The sequence below is a fragment of the Sebastes fasciatus genome, chromosome 1 (genome assembly GCF_043250625.1).
Source record: "Sebastes fasciatus isolate fSebFas1 chromosome 1, fSebFas1.pri, whole genome shotgun sequence".
Lineage (NCBI taxonomy): Eukaryota > Metazoa > Chordata > Actinopteri > Perciformes > Sebastidae > Sebastes > Sebastes fasciatus.
Genome location: NC_133795.1, coordinates 18445781 through 18460399, shown reverse-complemented (window position 1 = coordinate 18460399; position 14619 = coordinate 18445781). Strand labels below are relative to the sequence as shown.

The following is a 14619-nucleotide window of genomic DNA, read 5'->3' as shown; positions in this document are numbered from 1 at the left end:
CGGCTAATCGATTAGTTGATTTAATTGACAGACACATCATGATAACGTTAGAATTTACCTTCGCCCAATACCGAATAGAGCCTGAACACATTATAATTTGAATCAGTGGCACCTTCCGTTAATGTTAGATGTTAGCTTTTTGCAGGACTGTGTTGCTTACTGGCTGCTAACAGCTAACGTTAACTCACTCTCCTCCTGCCGATTTCAACACGGATTTGTTGTTCACAATGTAGTGTTATCAGGGGAAAAATTGGGTGCATCTCTGGATGCGTCAATAGTGAGTTTACTGCGTCCCAAACACATTTTCTGTCATCCCTGGGATGACGTGATGCTGTTAGTCTTGAGCCCTGAATTTATCGTTGTTGTTCGTTTTCAGAATTTGACCCGACGACTTATCTGAACCCTCACCATTCGAGGTCAATGATGCCTAACCTTAACCCTCTAGTGAGAGTTTCGCAACTTAAGGGTTACCTTCCAGACACGACCAGATTTAGCACAAGATACATAAAACATAATAAAATGCATGAAACAAATGGTTAAAATATGTAAAGACAAATGGTCAAACCCACCATCACATAAAACAATGTACATCAAGTGACAACATAACATAAAACCTGGAGTACATCCATCATCGTCATCCAACCTAATCATCAATGGTTCACCATCGTCCTCACTACTTTTATATAAAAGACTTATTTCGGGCCGCTAGTTAAGAACTGCTCCAAAATACAAAAGAAAAGGTCCATTAGTCTGATGTTAATCAATCTTTTCCTCCGGTCTTTTTCAGATGGTGTCCACTCAGTGTCGGCCCAGTGTCTCCTCCAAGTCACCATCATCACGGATGAAATGCTGTCCAACAGTATCACGCTACGGCTGGCCAACACCTCCCAGGAGCACTTCCTGTCCCTGCTGCTCGCCCAGTTCCTAGACGGTGTGGCCCGCGTCCTGTCTGCCGCCCCCGAAGACGTCGTCATCTTTAACATCCAAGACGACACGGACGTCAGTGCTCGCATCCTCAACGTCAGCTTGTCTGTGGCAGTGCCAGTGTTGGGGGAGGGACCCCAGCGGCCCGGAGGCCTCGGCCACGGAGGGGACAGGCCTGGGAGAGGGCTCGAAAGTGGAGGTGGAGGAGAGTTTTTCGGCTCGGAGGAACTCCAGGAGAGGCTGTACTTGAACCGCAGCCTCCTCGCTAAGATCTCCTCGCAGGAAGTTCTCCCCTTTGATGACAACATCTGCCTTCGTGAGCCGTGTGAGAACTACATGAAGTGTGTGTCCGTTCTGAAGTTCGACAGCCTGGCGCCGTTCGTTGCATCAGATACCATCCTGTTCAGACCCATCCACCCCATCGCCGGGCTGCGCTGCCGCTGTCCCACCGGCTTCACAGGAGACTACTGCGAGACAGAGATCGACCTCTGCTACTCGAAACCCTGCGGAGTTCACGGTGTGTGTCGCAGCCGAGAGGGAGGCTACACCTGCGAGTGCTTGGAGGACTACACAGGTGAGAGCCCTCATTAACATCAATTAATTACTGATGAAGCAGTGTTGGTTTTTATACAGTCGGTCTCATCTCTTGACTTCATTAACCACTTGTCCTTCCTCACTTACTGTTGCTACAACTGTCAAGCTTTCCACTCTCACACGGCACATAAAGCAGTTTACAATAATAACAGTGATTTACCACGCAATTCTTTTGAATTTTTGAAATGAAAAAAAGGTCTCTGATTTCACACAGAGGAAGACAAAAGCACGCTTCTCATTTCTAGCGGGAAAATGTTGAATTTGTTGGCTGAAATGACAACGTTTGTTGGGGGTTGCATAAACTTCCCCACATGCAATAAAGAGGAGGCCAGAAGTGCTAACGTTACACGACACATGTGGCAATCCTCATCTTTGTCTGCCAACCACAGACTGTTATTGATGATAGCTAATGGTAGCTAAATTAGCATTGCCTTTAAAACTATAGGTTACCTGATACATCCAGTCTTGCGCTGATATTGTGCCATGCGAAAGCCCTTCTGATTATGTCCCGAAAACATATATATATTTCAGGGAATTCAGAAAACGGCAAGGGGTCAGTCTCTCGTCCACTGATTTGCACTGCGCGTCGTGATGCATAGAAAAAAAGTTAAAGCCTATTCAACTCTGAGGGCAGAGGGCGGGCGTGCGCGTTAGACGAGCACGACAGCGACAGTTTCACGGGGTTGTGTCTGCTTGTTGCTCCGCCTGTCAGATCGCCCGCGCCTCCCCACCTGCCCGTTCGCCTCTCATTGAAAATGGTTTACGAGGCACGTCAATCGCTCCCTGTTTGAAAAGACCTGTAATCCAATCCTTGTATTTTTGCTGTTGTGTTTTGGGTTTTGGCCTCATGCACCCTGTTTCAGAGCTTGCTGTGCCTGGTTAGCCCACAGTTTCTAAGGCCGAATCATACTTTCCGCATTTGTGTGTCTGCGAGGGTCCGCTTGACGTTAATGTCCTCATCCACCCAAGTCTGCGAGGGTCCACGTTAACCCTATGTGGACGTCAGCCTGCAGCCCAAAATTTGTGACTGTACGCATAGCAAGCGCTCTGACTGTGCATGCTCCAGTTTCGTTCCACACTCCAGTAGATCATGACCGAGGCTTAATAAGATATGATTGGACGATCACTATTCGGGGCAGGGAGTTTAGTTGTCTGTCCCACGTGAATTCCCACTGAATAATTCTCCTGTCTTCAAACGTCCTGACACTAGAAGGTGAAAGGGCACATTTTCTGCCAAGCTGTGTCCGCATGTAGCCTTCAAAATGTTAATTTCTTCCCCTTCACGAAGATCCCATGGGAGCTTTAATGTCTGCATCTGTCCCATTCACTCCCGTCTCCAGCTCTTTATTGAGCCTGGCCCTTTATAGACGCAGACTGTCCTGTACACTGATGACCGTAGCTCTGCTGACAAAGGCTGAGTGATGACTTATTGATCTGGTTATTCCTGTTGCAGTCAGCCACAGCGGAAGTAAACAGTTGCTGTGCATTTCTGTAAATTTTAGAAGGAGATTGACTTAATTGGAGCTGAACGCCACATAAGTTCAGTCTGTTTGTTCTTTATCAGGTTTATTTACCAGATCAAGTTGAAGTGGCTTTTGTGGCAAAAAAAAAAATGTAAATCTTGTATTCTGAATGATGAAAAATCCTTGTGACGATTAATTTTGCTGCATTTGTGGTCAAAATCCCGTTCTATTTATGCTGCCATTGAATAACCTGTAATACCGATGTAGTTATTCACACCTACACTCACAACTTCATCCTGAGCTGTAGGAGTGGATCGCGTTTCAAAGAACAGGAGGACTGGTGATATAACAAACCTCTGTTTCCTCACTGATGCCTATTTGGTGGCTGGGGATTTTCAGAGATATCTTTACTTTGTGAAGAAAAACAACAGCGTTTTCTGTGTCCAGAGGAGTATCGCTGAGTGGTATAAAGTAGGAAAAGTATTAATTATAAATGGCTACAGATGGAGAGAGTCCCTTGGCTGTAAAATGCCCCGTGGTAAAAAAATACCTGAGATAAAAAAATATATCACAAAGCACACAGTGTGTCGAGACGGAGAGAACAGAAGCTTCCATTTGCAGCGATAATGAAGAATTAATTTATCACTGTTGGCAGCAGAATTGCGAACCGGTTGCAGGACTTGTTATTCAGTCTCTGCTCCAAATATTATTCACATCCTCAAAGGGTTAAAGACTGTCTGCGCACACGTTTTATGGTTAAAGGGAGAAGTTGAAAAAGAGTTTAAAGAGGAAGCAAATTAAAATATGATAATGTATACAGTATGAATATTTGTGTAGCTGCCCCATCTTTTTGTTGAGAGGTTAAGTGGGTCAAACCCTGACTTTTTAATGTGATTTACAGTTTCATCTGGTCTTTGAAGCACCCTGCTAGTTGGTTTATTTCATGCAGTGATGTAAAGCAGTGATTCTTAAAGTGGGGTCTGTGGCAGCCTGTCCGGGGGTCCACAAAATAATTAGCTATAAATTATAAAATTGTGCTGTATCATTAAAAAGTGCATATCTACAGATGGGGACCATTTGCGCCAATTAAACAAGCATATCATGTCCATTACTCCCACCCACGTCGGCTTTGGGCCAATAGAAACTCTGATATGATTGTGACACGCAGCAATAAGTTCATTATTTTTAAGTTGAAGCACTGAAAGTCAGTTGGTAAGTTTAAATATCTGGATTTATTAGGACTCTGCTAGTCTTACTACTGTTCATTATCTGAAAGCTTTTAACATCAATTACTTGACATGTAGGCTATACAGTAAATGCTAAATGTGAAGTATATAAGTGGTATTAACATGATTCAAATTAAAATGTGTTTCTGTTTATAAATATGAAACATGTCTGAAGTATTTAGGTTGAAAAGTTTCAGAATACAAATAGTTCCAATGGTATCTACCAGTATAAATGGTAGTAAGCAAATGTTTAATCGCTGTTACAATTAAGAGGGGCTCCTTTGAAATGTTGTCTTGTTTGAGAACCCCTGATGTAAAGTAACGTAAAGTACATTTAATCAAGCACGGTACTTAGGTACAATTTTGAGGTACTTGTACTTTACTCTAGTATTTCAATTGTATTGTACTTTATACTTCTATTCCACTAATTCAAAGGGAAATATTGTACTTTTACTCCACTATCTGACAGCTTTAGTAACTAGTTACTTTACTGATTCAGATTAATTATTAAGGCAATTATTACACATATTATTAATACAAGATATAATCAACAAATAAATTCTAAAGTTGTATTGATTAAGTGATGCTTAAACATTTTATTGGTCTTAGTCGACTAAGATTTCTTTAGTCAATTAGTCATTTTTTATGCTTTCTTTCATGCTGAAAGACTCATTTCCAATAAACTTATGAGCACATCTCTGGTAAACACAAGATTTAATGTGGTGCTTTTATAGATCTGTCGATTAAATCAACTAATCGATTAGTCAACAAAATCATATAGTGAGAGTGTTAGTCGACTGGTCGAAGACGGCCCTAATTTCTACAATATTGTATTGGTACTTTTACTCCAGTAAAATATCTGAATACTTCTTCCACTGCAGATTATTGAAAAGTGCTACAAATGATGTCTGTTTGACATGATAATTGAATAATTTTGGGGCAGAATCATGTTCAGCTGCTGTGAACTCTGTGACTTCATCTTATCTAATAGCAGAAGTCGGAGCTGGTGAAAGGCAACAAAATCTGATTTTCACATTAGCTGAGAAATGATAACTTTAACTAAGACTACAGATCGCATTTTGCTGTCAAAAGAAAGGTATCCTGTTAAAATAAATATCCTAACTGGAAAGCAGAAAGTGCAGATATTGACGCTGTGCCTTTGTGCTCTCTGTAATGGCATTGCTTTCATTATACCTCGTCAAATATTAAAAGGTTTTTCCGCCTATTTATTCCGCTGTTTATGACGCCTGAAATAGTGTCATGCATTTCAATGTGTGGGCTCAGTCACTCAGAGTCCAGGTTGAGTGGCACTTACATATTCTTATGCACAGCGGTGGGTGTTGGAGCTGAACTGTAGGTGCTTTTAACGTGAATCGACAGAGACAGAGGGAATGTGTGAGTGGGTGAAGTGGGCGAATTTTCATTCTGTAGCCGTGTCCACAGTCAAATACACTAATCTCCATCAGTAGGCGGTTCAGACCCAGGTGCTGTTAGATCCAGTATGCTGGACTTGTGGAGTGATGTGAGAGTGAATGTGGTTACGTATGTAGCTGATGATTTAAGACGTTTGAATCACGCCGTCAGACTGTCTGATCAAACAAGGTCGATCAGGCTTCAAGTTTTTATTTGATGTATTTTCCTCTGTGATCTACAACTCCCACTGTTCTGCTTCAGTGAGCGTTGAGTTCACCAGTCCTCACACCGCGGTGGGGCCTGGGAGTGTGTGTGCTAAATTGCTCACTCTGTGTGATTCGGTTGGGTAGCTAAGTGCTGAAAAAGCTGTGATTATGTGTGTAAGAAAGTTGGATGGACAATCTGTGGAATGTTTATGTGTTAATGGTGCATGGACGTGTGTGTGTGTGTGTAACTGTTGGACCGTAGGCGTTGCCAGATGGTAGAAGGAAAAAAATGAAAAAATATAGCAGCCATCATCTTTGCTGTTCTTGAAAAGGACGGAGTGAATGATTTCTCTCGGCTGAGTCATCCTGTAGATGTTATCCTCCTTTACTTCTCGTGTTTCTCTTAAAGCACGCAATGCGAGCAATTCACCTTTTTTTCCCATCTGTATATAAATGAGTGAATTGTACCATCCTGCATGTGTTTATGATGATCATTCATGAGCAAACTGCCGACCCATGAGGAGAGTCCCTTTTTTTCTCTCGCTGGTAATTCATTGAATAATCGAGAATCCATTTGTGGTGTTTTCATGTGCAGACATGCTTTTGGAGCAAAAAGCTGGTGAATGTTCACACTCCCGTTTTTTCACATCACCTCACACCATTGTTTGAAATGAACACATGCCAAACACTGAACGCCGCTCTAATTTACCTCTGAGAGATGGCATGAATAGAAAACATTGATAGACACATACCGTATCGGCCAATACAGATTCACAAACCTTTTTCTCAAATATGTGTGGAACTCATTGGGATCATTTTTATGTAAGTGACAGCAGTGACAATGATGGCATAAATTCAATTTTATAATGACACTTGATTGATTACATCTGGTGCGATCCGCTTTATACGGTCAGTGTTGGTCCGACACGATCAGACGATCAGACGATGTATCGCTATTAGGGCGGCTAATCGGTTTGTTTTGGTCTTAGTCAGCTAAGATTTCTTTAGTTGATTAGTAGTTTTCTATGCTTTTTCATGCTGAATGACTTATTTCCAAGAAACCTATAAGCACATCTCTGGTAAACACAAGATTTAAAGTGGTGCTTTTGTGTGATTCTTTGTAGAGAAACTCATTATTAAATCAACCATCGAATAGTCAACTAAGAATTTCTTTGGTCGAGGACAAACAGCCCTAATCGCTGTTGTTTTGTACGGTCTCTCAGAGATCTCGCAGTTTGAAATGTTTTCTTTTTTAAGTATTTTTTCTTTGAGAATTTAATGCCCTTGATAGTAGATAGTAGAGAGATGACCGGAAACAAGGAGAAAGAAAGATGGGGGATGACATGCCACGAAGATCACATGGCCACTTTACGCCCCTGTCCCACATTGTGAACAAGAGTAGATGAAGATAACAAAGTGTAAAATACCACACAATGCCAAGCTGTAATGCAATCCACACGTTTACATATTACGTCTTTGGTATAAGAGTAGCATTATGTGATGTGTGTGTGGATGAGGAGTGTGTTCAGAGCAGATCAGAGAAGAAATAGTTCAATAGTTCTCTTCATTTTTGAATTACAACATTAAAATGTTTAGTCACACTTGACAGATATTTGATCGCATGTGCAACAGAAAAACTGTCACACCCTGGAGCCCTGAACTATCAAAAAGGTGTATCTGCTATTTTGGTGCAGGATAATTATTCTGGGTCTTTACTGATGTGCCGCTGAGTGAGAAGTGTTTGATTGTGTTCGGTCCTCAGGCTGTAGGTGACCTGCGATGTGTCGAGAAGATTTGATCACAGATGTAGCCTGAGGTCATGTATCTATTCCGTTATTGATCACCTCACTTTCATAATCCTGAGTGGTTGCTCTTTGAGTATATCCTCACTCTGACAGGAATGATCTGTTTGAACAAACTGTGCTGTAGTGAAAATGGATCTCAGCTTCTCTGAGCTCGTTGTCTTGGCGTGTCTGGAGGGATCGACCCACTCGGTGATGCTCATCTGTTACCTAGCAGCTCAGACACACCTGTTTAAGGTCTGTGAGGAAATACAGTATGCACACATGGGTGGTGCATGGTCACACTACATCTGTTGATTATTCTCTTGTCAGGTTTAATTATTTAATATTAAACGCTGCTTTTGATTGTTTATTCATCTTAGATAAATAAGAGCTGGTGTGTTTTTAGTGTGAATATCTGCAGCAATGTCCTGATTATCAGGATGTTGTTCACTTATCAGGCTTATTTGTCTCATTTGTCCATTTAGTTTATTCTCTCTCTCGGTGTGAAAATCTCCTGGGATCAATTTAACATGAACTAGAAGAGCGATAAAATGGTACAAATCCATTTAGCAGATGAATTATCCCCCTATTTTTTTTTTTCATTTTACGTTTTTAGGAAAACAAGAATCATTTTGCTAATGTGTAGGCAGAGGTGTTAATATCTACATTTATATTCTGTGATATAATTAATGCTTGCAATAGCTTTTAATTCTGTTTTACAAAGTGGTGTTTACCTAATGTTTGAATATGTCTTTTAATCCATCCAGTCAGTTCGATTACAGTTATGAGCAGAAATGTTTATCTAAAGTCAATGCCTTTTTATATTCAGATTATACAATGTCAGTATATGTTCAATGAAATATGAGATTTATTAAAGGAAAACAGAAATTAAAGAGCAAAGTGCTGAAGCGTCTCCTCCTGTCTAAATAAAAACAGGATCTCTGAGTGATTCATGCTGGCAGCGAACAGAGTGTAGGCGCTGGGATGGACGTATAGAGGGGCGTAAATAGAGCAGAGGAGACATGTTTGAATTATTGATCGGGATATTCTGTGGGATTGTGACTGTGAGCCCATCCCCGCCCCGCTGTGCTGCTCACCTGGCAACGTAAAGCTGGTGAGGTGTGGAGACGTCCCACAGGGATGAACCGAACACTGAAAAGCATTTTGTCAAGCAGATCTGTGTACATTTGCACCAGAATGTACTGTTAAATATGTATTTTCCACAGTAAAGCACATCTCAGTGTGGCTGTGACAGAACCATCCGAGCAGCTCTGTTTAATACAGCTCTGTTTGCTGATGCAATGTTTGACCACTGTCGCTGCTTAAAGAAACACAAGTAGTTTATTGCCTACAGCAAGTTGCTGAATTAATAACGAGGCAGACAGCACAGTAATAGAAAGGCTTTATTTTCCAGCCGGCTGGCCAGCAGTAGCTGTTTGTCATCAGGGAGCATCAGTAAGAACATGACATCGTGGAGTGGCTATTACGCTCCGTTTTGTTGCTTAAGGAAGAGACACGGCACCGAGACACGGCTCCCTGACATGTTACAAGTTTATATACCACTTTAGATTAGGGCATACTTATAAAGTTGTCAATGAGGGCTTCAGGTTGATGGGTAATTTATTGGTGTCTTACAGATCAGTTATCATATAAAGCATAAATAAAAAGACCTTTTGTGATGCGAGGTAGTGAACACACAAGTCAAAGAAACCCCCATTAAAAAGCCTTCAGTTATCAAAGGTTGAGGGTTTCCCAGCTTAACAATAAGCCGGCGATGCTGCAGTTATACATGTAAGTAAATCTTTAACAAAAGATTTTGCCTTGATGCTGTGCAGCTTTCCTCTGGGAGGTCAACGGTTCACGTTGGGAGGAGTTCTTCCTCATGAATTAAAGATCTAAGCAGACAAAACAAGCCCGCAACCTGGCAACCCAAAATTAGTTTTTTATTTAGTTATTACCAAACTGTAAAGCATTTATTTATTATTTCTAAACATCAAGTAACAATTTAAAATCCTGTAAACTGCTGCTTACCTTGCACAGCAGCTGGATTCTCGCGATGTGGGATCACATATAACATGATAATCTATCTTGTCATGCTTCAAGTAATGCGTTTGTGTCCGGTGAGCCAGATGACAGACCAATCAGCATCCTGTGAGGAGCTACTGGCACCTCTGGGCGTGGCGTGTGTGACGCGTCTATAAAGAGGTTAGCGTAGCTGCAATAGCATCAGTTATTTCTGGAGTATTTCTTCATTGAAAGAAGAGCAAAGAAAAGCACTGAAGGCTTTTTTCGCTCTTCTCCCGACTGGCTTCGGCCAGAGTCTGATTGACAGATGGTTCATCCAATCACCTGCTAAATATTTTTTGGAAAGCGCCTGCCCTTTTCCAAACTGTTTCCAAAGACGGCTTCTCAGATAGTTCTGACGGGTCAGGTTAATAAACTGCAGCTGAAGGTTTAATCGTTAATCGTCTGAATGAAGTTTCTTTTGTCTCTGTGGTTCAAAATGATCCCTGTAAACCAAAAGATGTTCAGCGTCATTATCAGCAACTTTAACGTCTCATCCAGCATCTCTTGACTTCACTTTGACTGAATAGACCCCAACAGTGATAAAACAAAGAAACTTGCTTTCAGCGGACTGTGAATGGAGTGATTAATAGACAGTCAAAGAGTAAATAAAAGGCCTGTGTATCAGTGGTGTTGGATGAAGATGTGGGCTGTGTGTGTGTGTGCCAGTGTTACAGTGGTGCTGTAGTAAACAGCGGAAGTCTTCCACACTGCTGACTGAGTGGCTTTGACACAAATTCCAGCTCACGCATGGCAGCGTGCGGTCTCGCCTGAGCAACTGCTGCAGCCTCCCGATCCAGAGGATCCAGACAAACGGCACATGTGAGCTGGACTGTAGGGCCGAGGAGGGCTGAGGAAGGCCGAGGAGGGCCGAGGAGGGCTGAGGAGGGAGATGGCCCAATAGAGACACAGTCTCATTGTCTCTTTATCTGGCTGCTGGACTGATCTCCCCCTTTAAATGAATCACTGTTTGCTTTGTTGGCCCGGTGTGACCGATAGTCGGTCTCATTTTGCTGTTCAGCTCAATGTGATCTATTTTTTATCGTGTGAAAATTGTCTTCAAATGTTTTGTTTTTTACAGACCAACTGTGCAAAGCCCAAATATGATCAGTCATCATAGAAGAGAAAACCTCAGAAATGTGAATCTCTCTATGGATCAATGCGATATGAATAAATAGTTTGTGGTTCAATACAGAAAAATTATCATCAATGGCTCACAGAAATGTCTTTGAACTCATCAATGGCTCCGTGCAATATAACTATAATTTTATTCCTATTTTATCTGTAATTAAACTTGATTTAATCTGATTATGACAGTCTGATTATAAAGAATCACATTTTGAAACTTATGGTGTCGTATTTTGGCTCTGCTAAGAAAAAGGGTTAAATGAGCAGATGTCAGTGTCGGCATACTAATAACAAATACTAAATAGACAATGCATCTGTATAATTACCTCCGCCAAGGCCAAGGGCCTTTAAGGAGGTTTTGTTTACACCGTTGTTGGATTGTCTGTCTGTCTGTTAGCAGGATTACTCCAAAGGTTTGCGATGGATTTGAATGAAATCTTTTGGAGGGGTTGGGTGTGGCACAATGAACAATCCATTAGATTTTGGCGGCGATCCGGATCATGATCCGGATTCAGGAATTTTTTTAAGGATACCACAGGGTATTACACATATGTGGTGTTACTGATGACACGTGACCCCGCCTATTTCCTTCTGAGAGCAGAGAGATACGTGTGTGGATGTGTGGCGAGACTTCGAGGTGCGGCGGCAGCTGCTGGCCGTCAGCGGTGAGAAAGAAAAAAGCGGTAGATGACGGGATGAGAGATAACATAGTGTAACGTTATACAGACATTACAAGGCTGCTGAATGAGAGAGGCATCCGCCTATACGTTACACGGAAACACACCGTGTTAATCTGAAGCCGACCACCTCACGGTACCGCCAGCTGTGAGCTGTGATCTGTTTTTAAAGTCAGGCACCTTGGCGGAGGTCTGCGCTCTCCGAGTGCCATTCTAGTTTAAGTTTTTGACTAGAGCTGAAATGATTAGTTGATAAGTTGATTAGCTGATCAACAGAAAGTTGATCTAAAACTATTTTGGTAAACAATCAGAAGTGCTGCTTCTCTCTTGTTCAGCTTCTAAATTGTGCATTTCTTTGTTGTATGTGATCGTATACTGATTATCGTTGGGTTTTGGACGTTTATCACTTTTTTCTAACATTTTTGGGGAAATTGATAAATTGATTTATCAAGAAAGTAATTGTCAGATTAATCAGTTATGTAAATAATCATTCAGCCCTATTTGTGACTCATAACTTACCTTTGTTTGGTATTTAAGAAGGATTTGACAAGACTTTATAATGAAAAACATCAATTTTGGAAGATCATTTCTGTAAATTCAGTGTCTGATAGGGAGGACACGACTACTTATTTCTGGTTGACATTGTGTTTTTGGAAATGAACTCATCAAATGTCTGTAAGTTGTGAAAAAGCTGAACGTAATCATCATATGAGCCGCCACAGTCTGCAGAAACTGCAATAATTGTGTTTGACGGCTTCCGAGTCTGAATGCATAAACACTTCCAACTCACTGCTTTGAGACAAGTTGTCCTCCTGAATATGAATGCAGCACGAACTGCAACCATATTCCCAGAGGGAGGAGGGGGGAGTCACGCTGGGTGTGACACAGAGGAGAGAGAAACATTGAAACTGCAGACAGTGGAAGAGAAAACTGTTCATAATTCTGACTCTCGTGTGTCAGTTTTCCTCTGATACACTTAGTTAACAAAACATGTCATAGTTTATTTTTCCTCCACTGAAACAGTAGAGCAGTATATTTCAGGTGGATAATGTTGCACCTCTATAACGGCACATATAGGACAGCCGCAGTGACAGAAAGCAAGCATACAGCAGAGTGTGGAGTCCCTGAGGAGGAAGCCACAGGGATGACTGATGTGATGCTGCTTGTCACAAACAATATTAATCCTCATTTCTCTCCATCTTTCTTCATCTCCGTCCACCTCACTGTGTCCAGGAGAGCGCTGCGAGCTGTCGTCCCGCTCGGGCCGCTGTGCTCCGGGAGTCTGCAAGAACGGCGGCTCCTGTGTCAACCTCCTGGTCGGCGGGTTCAAGTGTGAGTGTCCGCCGGGAGGCTACGAGAAGCCCTACTGTGAGATGACCACACGCAACTTCCCCCCGCACTCCTTCCTGACCTTCAAGGGCCTCCGCCAGCGCTTTCACTTCACCCTCTCTCTCACGTAAGCACCTCCGCCTCCCTGCAACAAGCTGCAGCTCACCTGGGTCACCTGCGCTGTTCCATTGCCTTTCAGTAATCTGTGATTCAGTCTTCAGCCACCTCCACCCCCACATCCTACTTCTGCATGCTCTCCAGCTCTCCCCTCCACTGAAGTGTGCTCCCTCCACCTCACATTTATGTAACCATAATGGTGTTTAATAGCAATAATGGGCTCACTGAACAACAGCCATCTGCTCTAGAGCCACTTTGGTATCAGATGATAGCTCCTGTGCTATAAATACCAAACCACTGCACAGTACAGGAGTGCATACTGTACTGTGAGGTAAAAGTTGTCCAGAAGGTGAGCTGAAGGAGCTGTGTTTTTGGAGAGGAGACTTGCATAACATGAGGATGTTAATCCTGCAGCCAAGAGTGAGTCTGATCTTATTACAGTCAGTGTCACTGGTCACTTTGAGCTGTGAGTCAGCGGCTGGCCTATTTCAGCTCAGTCTCCCTCATCAAGGTGAAGCCAGAGAGAGGCCTTCTTTGGATGAGTGTGCAGTCATTATACTGTATCTGTATGCGTCATTGTTAATGCAATATTGCTATAGCCAACTTCCTTTATAATGTCAGCTTCAGGTTAAATTTTAGTGTCGTTTTGGTGTTATTTCTCTCCAAATGTTCAATATTTGTTTATTTTTTTAGTCCCCGTAATGTGGCTTTTTTTAGGTCCGAATACATAATAATCCAAAATCACAAATTAGTCTCAGAGGCATTTACAATTTGTACGACAACATACGACACCCTCTGTCCTTTGACCCTAAATTCGGATAGGGAAAGTCCCACTAACAGAATTAGGAAGTGCATTTTCCAAAACACAATACATCAGAAACTCTTAAAATGTAAGTGTTTAATACATATGTAAAGGAATTTGGGTGAATGCATTTATTTGCTTTCTTATAGAGAGTGAGATGAGAGGATTGATTATGTCTGTACGCTAATAATGTAGCTGGAGCAAGTTTATTATAGTAAATTAAAACTGAAACTAAATAAAAGCTATATCCTTCAAGAAAAACGCAACTGAAACGGTATTGCCTGGGTAACAAAAATAATAAAAATAAAATATGAAAATATTAAAAAATGAACAAATTCATTTTAGTTTTAGTTATATTTTAGCTATAAAATATCACTACTGAAAAAGGAGACGGCATGAATTTCCGTCAACTCTCGTGACATTGAACCACAGAAACGGAACGGTCTTGACCTTCCAGGAGATAGCGCTGTGCAGCAGATGCTAAAGTAGCGCGAAGATTAAACATTAGCCTATATAGTCATTCCTACAGTTCTCCAACCATGTATTTTGTATTTATATAGCTACATACTTCTGAGACATTATACCCGGCAGTAACAAAAACAAAAAAAAACTAAATATATAAAAACTAAAACTAAACCTTTTCTGAAAAAACTAGCAAATACACTTTGAAAACTAACTAAAATGAAATCAAACAGTCAAAACTACAATTAAAATAAAAACTAATTGAAAATTAAAAACTATTATAACCTTGAGCTGGCGCTAGCAGCTGATTAGCTTAGCTTAATTTAGCTTAGCTTAGCTTTGCACAAAACACGTAACCCCATAAATCCGTTATTTTTTTTTTTTTACAATTTTGTTTTGTGCAGATTAAACAAACAATATATGACATGAT

At 41.4% G+C, this 14619-nt stretch overlaps 1 protein-coding gene across 3 annotated transcripts in view; it reads left to right on the top strand.

Moving 5' to 3' along the window:
- The window catches only part of celsr2 (cadherin, EGF LAG seven-pass G-type receptor 2), a 77953-nt gene that overhangs the window by 28902 nt on the left and 34432 nt on the right, over window positions 1–14619 (top strand). For all 3 annotated transcript variants that reach the window (XM_074635104.1, XM_074635095.1, XM_074635088.1), the window contains exons 2-3: window positions 788–1498; window positions 12713–12935. In XM_074635104.1, coding sequence (XP_074491205.1) covers window positions 788–1498; window positions 12713–12935 — 934 coding nt within the window. The remainder of the gene's footprint in view (window positions 1–787; window positions 1499–12712; window positions 12936–14619) is intronic.